The sequence below is a fragment of the Haliaeetus albicilla genome, chromosome 3 (assembly GCF_947461875.1).
Source record: "Haliaeetus albicilla chromosome 3, bHalAlb1.1, whole genome shotgun sequence".
Lineage (NCBI taxonomy): Eukaryota > Metazoa > Chordata > Aves > Accipitriformes > Accipitridae > Haliaeetus > Haliaeetus albicilla.
In genome coordinates this window covers 61,832,920-61,840,389 of record NC_091485.1, presented here as the reverse complement: position 1 = coordinate 61,840,389, position 7,470 = coordinate 61,832,920, and the positions used below count along the sequence as shown (strand labels likewise).

General features: G+C 44.0%; 1 protein-coding gene across 1 annotated transcript; it reads right to left on the bottom strand.

The window, feature by feature from the left end:
* Positions 1 to 1,230: 1,230 nt before the first annotated feature.
* On the bottom strand, positions 1,231 to 4,950 carry UTP23 (UTP23 small subunit processome component). Its single transcript, XM_069779926.1, has 3 exons — positions 4,695 to 4,950; positions 2,644 to 2,818; positions 1,231 to 1,734 (listed from the first exon to the last, which is right to left on the bottom strand). The coding sequence occupies exons 1-3, from the start codon at positions 4,880 to 4,882 to the stop codon at positions 1,348 to 1,350; spliced, it is 750 nt and encodes a 249-aa protein (XP_069636027.1). The 5' UTR covers positions 4,883 to 4,950; the 3' UTR covers positions 1,231 to 1,347.
* Between the last annotated feature and the right edge of the window lie 2,520 nt (positions 4,951 to 7,470).

The window sequence follows — 7,470 nt, the reverse complement described above, 5'->3', positions numbered from 1 at the left end:
GACTGACCCTGCAGTTTCCTCTAAGACTGGCCAATTCCCATCACTCAAGCTGGTTTCTCAAACCCCATGAAACAACTGTCCTTGTAATTTGAAAAGCCAATAGAAAGCATCATACATTACAGCTGTGTACATACTCCAGACATTCAAGAACCTGTGCAGATAATGCACATGAGAACTACTTCACAAACGTATGATATACAGGTTGAAGGATTGTTTAAAAAAACATGGCTTAGACTCATGTTAGGTAAAAAAACAGAAAGCCTTCCTTTTAAGAATTACATCTTGGTTAAGTAGAAATGCAGCCAGAAAACGTTAAAAATCTGGTAAGAGGTGACTGGGAACACTGTTACAGCACACCTGGGCCACAGCACGCACTCAACTGCATACCCCTCTATTATGTCATCCCAGTCACTCACTTCTGCCTCCCAATGCCACCAAACATGCAAGGTACAGGAAACAGCTACTAAAAAAAAAAAAAATCAGGTAGCCGAAACATTTTTGGCAGCTCCCTCCTCCAACCCAGTTCTATTCTGTTCATAACCTCACAGAACAGTGAAACAACTGCAACAGAGTCCAAGTCCCATCACCATCAGCTGGCTGTATTTCAGGACTCCTCCACAGCTGTGCTATATATAATGTGATGGCATTAGGTCTTAGCCAGTGCTTTGATTCAGCACTTTCAAGCTGCATTCTTCCTATTTACAAAGGAAGAATAAACTAGACACACTAGAGATGCCATTATGATGTCAGGAATATCAACACAACCACACGCCCTCCAGGATCTTCTTAATAAATAAAGATCATAAACAACAGACTCACATGGAATTTATGGAGTAATTCAGGCTGGAAGGGCCATCTTAAGGGCATCTGGTCACTTTGTAAAAGAGTTAACTTTTGTATTCAAACAATACAGATAAGTAAGATACTATGCTCTTTCAGGTCGATTCCACATTCTGTAACAGAACAACTGTCAAAACTAGTTTTAGTAAGAATAGCAACCTACAATAAGAAAGAAGTCTAGCATCCCACCAAAACCATTATGAAACCCAAGAGGCATTTCTAAAAAATTGCGACCAATTGTGTGAACTCTCTGGCAGGAATCAAGATGCTGGAGAGAATAATGAAACACGACGGTTCCTAAATATTTTGTCACAAACCCAATTACTAAACAACAGAATAAATTACTAGAACAATAACCTGCAAATATTGAGATGCAGTAATAAGCAGTACCACCTCATAAAAATAAGTTTTAATATTAACAACTTGATTTCACATGACTGCATATTAACCTTTCTTTTTGTAAAGTTCAAACAATCTTCAAGTCCTGCATTATTTAGAAAGACGGGTTTATTCTTCTTCATTCTTCTGGACTGACTGCACGGCTTCTGCTTTAACCCTATTTCGCTTTCTTTTTCTTCGTTTCTTCTTTTCAGCAGAAGGCTCCTGACCCTCCTGTGTTTTCTTCTTTTTCTTCTTCAGACAGCTGAGAGGATTGGGGCCGCCTGCCCTTTTACGTTTTCTTCTCTTTTCACCTTCTTGCTTTGCCAGTCCTTCTTTTTCTTTAAGCTGCACAATACTTTGTTTTTGATGCTCTGGAACAAGCTGATTTGTCTGCAACTTTTGAACAAATGCTAAAGATTTAGGAGAAGGTTTGTCTAGCACCATAGTGTTCTGAATAATAAAGAGGAGAGGAACGCCAGCCTTCTTTTTCACTTTGTTTGCTAAATCCTGGTCCTGTAAAATTAAGTATTTTAGTCAATATTTTGGGATTAAATGGTATTTGCAATTCAAATGAACCTACTTTTAATACAATACTATGAAGATAAATTACATTATGAAAAAGATAAGAAACTTAATCTAGCAGATATACATGGCAGTGCCTTTCAGAGCAATTTAAATTTCAATTTCTCTCCTTCTGATTAGCTGTACTTCTGATGGAAAATTTATTAATGTTTCCTTTTTTTCATGCATGTATAAGCATACTTGCATGTTTTGAGGAAAAAGTCCCAGTTCATTGGTATGCAGTCCACCAGTTCACAAGAAGTAACATAATTTCTTCTATAACAAGTCATTTTAAACACCTTGTATCTTACATAAAGAATTCTACTGTAAACCATTTTTTATATATTGTATATAATTTATACATACAGTCCCAATAACAGACATAAGAAAAAAACCTGCCTTTCTTATTTGTACACAAGTTCTATCTTTATTCTTTAGTTAAAACCTCCTCGGTTTCTTAAAATTGAAGTTATATGGTTGTTTAACACTTAATTTCACTTCTAAGACTACTGTGCAAAACATGCACAGTTTGGGGCAGGGGATGCATACACAAGGAAAATGCAAATAAACATTCATCAGTTGTTTTCTTACATGTCAAGAGGTAGTCAGTATGTTTTCTACACTTTCTGCTAAACTAAGCAATACCCTTCTAGGGTAAAAAAATCTAGTTGTTCAAGTAAGACAAAAGATTCCCTACTTCATAATTAGCAAACACATTTAAGAGCGAGTAAGGCTTTACAAGATTAATTCCCACAAGGTATTTAAAAATCTCACAACCAAGGTTTCTGTAGGTTTCCTTATTCTTAGGTATCAAAGGATCACTTCAAATGAAATGGAGTTACGTTTCTCATGAGCATTTACCTGTGTAGCGATGAAGAAGTGATGAGGGTTGCCTTCTTCAATCATGGAAAGTAAACAGGCCGAACCACTCACAGGATCCTTGTGGTGATAACAGTTTCGAACTTGAAATCTTTGGGCAATTAATTTTGCTCCATACAGTGCTTTCCCCAATGATTCCAGTTCTTTTAGAACACATCTGAAAACCAAAGCAATAATGATTTCTAAATGAGGAAATAGCTACACATTTTTTACACCAGCAAAAGATTGACCTGAGTTAATTAGGAATGAGCAACGCCCAGTTGTTCAGGCTCTGTGAGTTGTAAATGGCACACAGTAATCTGAAAGCAGTAGCCCATCTGAAGACGTCAGCAAGATTTCCTCGGTTACAAACAGGATTAACCAGTAACAACATTAAGTTATATCAAATTATTTAAAAATATTTAATATCAGTGACAAGTCCTTACATTCATGTTCAGATATCACCTAGCATGTGAACTACTACTTAACAAAATTACTTGAATTAGCACGAACTGATTAATCACTGCATGCAAGTTAAACTCTCTATTAGCGTCCATCACCTTGCTTCAAACTTGCTATCAGAATCCAACCAACTCAAGCAGCAGAAGAAAAAAGACTGTCCTTATGATTAAAAAGCTGGAAGTTTATGGCTCCACAGCACTGCAATTAGAGAATAAAACGCAAACCTAAAATCCTCCTCTTAGCAGCACTCAGAGCAGATGTTCACACAGGACAGACAGCACAGCAGTCTATATGAGGACGTTAGCTTGGAGACGCAGAAATGAACAGGAGATGAAACCTAACTTACTCTGGTCACTGAGTCTTACTATTAAATGTGGACAGTGGTAGGAATGTACAGCCTTGAAATACAGCTTCAAGGATATGGTAGCAACTATTTTTCTCTCCAGAGAAGAAAGTTTAGCCTTTGAGGACAGTCTTTGTGGAGACTTAAGCCTGTTCTTTTTGCAAAGACTCTCACAGCGAGCCAGCTCATCTCCTCAGGGAAGCTCTGGTCATGTCATTGAGGTGCTGCCTCACCAACTTAGCATTCTGAGAGCAGAGAAAATGAGTTCATTCAGCTGCCCTAAGCAAAAACAGGTCAAAAAGACCAATAGATATTGCTGAAAGAAAGAAGCAAGAAGAGACATTTAGACATGAGAGGAATACAATTTGGATCACAGTGATTCCCAAACCTTTCACAGCTATGGTCATGACTTGATACTTTATACTGTTTAGAAGTATGGGCCAGTTCTGTATGCTTTGTAAGAAGGCTCAGCGTTTAATCTTGTAGCCTAGGGTATACATCTTCCTGATATTTTCAGTACTTGCCTCCATGATGGGCAGCTGGCTATTCTGTCATTGCAGAAATCCAACTGAAGGAGATTTTAGCACACACAATACACAAAGTCAAGTAAAAACGAAGGCAACTTCAAGGCAACTTAGATATTTAGTGCGCATGCTTTACTTCCACGCCTTTGTCTAGCACATCCTTGTTCTTGCTTGGAAACAACCCACTGCAGGCAGGCTGCTGAAACGCCATACGAGCAGCAAACCCCTCTGAGCTTGCCTCTGCTGCTCTCACTTCGCCACGACGCCGCTGGGAGTGGGAAGAGGCCCACCCAGACGTCCCTCACGCACCAGGGTTAGCCCTCGGCCCACCTCATCCCTCACCAGTTTCTGCCACCTTCGGAAAGGCAGCTGGTACTGAAAGAACCTCCTGTCCTTCTGCAAGTTAACTACAGCCCACAGCGCTACCTCCTCACCACAGCTACCGCCCTCGGCCCCATAACCACGCGAGCCCAGGGCCCCACGGCGCCCACACCGCCGCGCCCGGCGGTGGTGCCTGAAGAGAGGCGGCGGGACCGCGCTCACCCACCACACGCCCCCCCGCGCATGCGCACCGCGCCACGCACGCTCCGACTCCAGAGCGCGCACACCCCCCCCCCCCCCCCCAGGCATGCGCATTGGAGCTCCCACCCGCCGTGGTCTGCAGCCCCCCGCCCGCCCCGGGCATGCGCACTGGGGCTGCCCGCCGGCCTCCCCCCGCGCCTTACCGGGTGGTGCAGAGCTGCGTGGCGCCGTCCAGGTACCCGGGCAGCTGCTCCCGGATCTGGATCTTGTTGCGGAGCGCGGCCTGGCAGAAGGTGCCGTCCAGCAGCACCTGGAAGGGCTCGCGGAAGTGGAAGTTGTGCTTGTAGAAGCCCATGTTCTTCTTGGCGTGCTTCTGCCGCGTCAGCTTCATGGCGCCGCCGCCCGCAACGGCCGCCGGCTCCCCCGGAAGCTGCGCCGGGCCCGGCCGCCGCCGCGGAGCGGGGCGGGGCCTTCCGCCCCCCGCGCCCGAGGCCTGAGGGGGCTGCAGCCGCCTGCCCCGCCCGGCCCGGCCCGCCCCGCCGTCGCTGCGGGGGGTGCCAGGCACAGCCCCCGTGCGGGTCCCCTGCGCCTCACGGGCCGGGCTGGCGGCCGCCGCGGCGTGCGGTGCCCCCGGTGGGTGCCGGCGGGAGCTGGCTGTGCTGCCCGCCCGCCCTGCGTGAGGCCTGCCAGGGGCCTGGCTCACCCATCTGGCGCTTCACGCCGGCTGCGTGAAGGCTGGTTCGTCACCTTCTGTCTTGCGGTGCCGTGCGAGCTCCTGCCGCTCGCCAAGATGAGAAGCGCGCACGACTTCACTTTTTTTCTGATCCACTGCGATGGTTAAGTTACAACTGCTGTCCCAGGGACTGTAGTTCAATCACGCATTGGCATGCTTTTCTTAGGAAGGCTTATTCAGTGCCTGCTTAGATTGTTTGCCTGTATTGGCTACGTCAACCTAAGCTCTGTGCACAAAACTCAAGTTGAAAAGCACATAGTCTACATGTTACTACTGCTTTTTTTCCATGACAAGTAGAAGATTTAGTTTCACTGTAGTCTGGGGAAGCGGCTATTGTTCAGAAAGCTAGACTGCACAAACTCCTCATGCCAGACATCCGGCACTTAAGAAACCAAACAATGCCTGCATTTTAGACAGGCAGAGGGATGTGATATCTTAACACCACCGAAATGATAATTGGATACGTCTGTCTTGCTATCCAGGTACAATGGGAGACATCTTTCTGCCAGGGACAGCTATATTGCAAGCAAAAAATTGCAGGTACCTGCTAGTTAGCTGTAATCGGTCAGGCCGTTTAAGGTCATTTAAGCAAATACCCACCTGTCATCTTGGTCTTTTTGCTAGCAAATAGACATGGAAAACACCTGCTTCCAAGCAGGTTAGTTACTGTTAAAAGAAACTGAAAAATAATGCATTTGATTACTATTCTAGAAATTCACATGTTTAAATGTACTTACAAGATGAAAAGTGTGAAGAACAGGTGATTGAGAGTATTATTTGTGGGATCGGATTGTGCTGTTGACAGCATTTTTCTGTCATTAAATCCTTCTTTCCACCTGTCTTCCGGGGACAGTTGAGCGTGCTCATGAGTATCATGGACATACATGGATACATGCTTTACTCTCTGAGCTAAGTGATATGTTGAATTCATTGGTCTTTATTAAACTGCAGTCCTGTGGCCGATGTATTCCCATACTGGCGTGGTGTCCCAGTTCTATCTAACGGCATAGTTTCATTATTTAAAAAATTAGACAAAAACACTGAGCAAGACTCCAAAGTAAAGCCTAATTAGATGATTATTTTTTCTTCAAGCAGTTTTTTCTTTTTTTTTGGGGGGGGGGAGGCGGTGGCGATGACTAATTAACTGCCCAAAGACAGGCAGTGATTCCTTATTAAGAACACTTTCCACATCTCAGCTAGAATGCGGAATCTGCAATGATAACGGCTGTTATTGCAGAATGGAGATAAAAAGGAGAAACAAGTAAATGAGAGCTTGAACTAGTCATCATTTTGAACTAAATTCAAAGTAAGATATAATCCATAGTAGGGCGTTAAATACCATTGTGATGAGATACTCTTTCCCTGGTCAGCTGGTAAACAATATCATCACAGACAAATTGTAATGTGATTGGTATTGTAAAATACGTTCAGAACGCTGGCTAGCAGGCAAAACAGCAGCACAGATTTATCTTTCTTCATTGTGCAGAAGATAGCATTAATTATATGATAAACTACTTGCAGTACCATTCTGTAAATTGTATTTCACTTTTATGCAATTCTTTTAAAGTTTCTTTTTAATAAATTTTAAATGTTAGAAGTAATGACTGTAAGAATACTATAGCAGTGCAGACAAGTACAGTTTTTTCAGCATTTTCTTTGCTATTTGGACAGTATTTTGCATATATAAAATTCACCATATTCTTTTCTTTTCAAGTTCAGTTCTTTTACTATTCCCATAAGCCATCTGTACAGTGGATTTTTAAAAAATAAGCCTAAGGATCTTATGGGAGCTGCTGAATCCGGTGGTCTCCAGGACCTGGGGACTGCTACTCCTGGCTGCTGAAGTCCATCCATGTACACTCTTTGGACCCAGGAGTGTTCTTAGGCTCGCATGTGTCCTGGACAAGCGTATGCACGCGCACACAGAGGACACTAACAGCCAGCCATGCAGACTACCACAGCACATACAACTCTACCAGAAATCATATATAATGTAAGTACAGATAGTGAAGTCCTGCTCCCCCTCTCCAGCTGATCAGGGCTGAAATTCCCAAGTGACCACTCACACACCCTCACTCCCTGTACTCACCAGCACACCCACATTCACAGCTCCCTCAAATATCTGCATGGACCCTCAGTCCATCTAATATCCATGCCTGGACCTTGGGTTCCCCAACCCGTCTGTGCATGTATGTGTGTCTCCTTCTACTCACTGGCTACTCCAGCTTAAGTCTGCTAGCAGATTA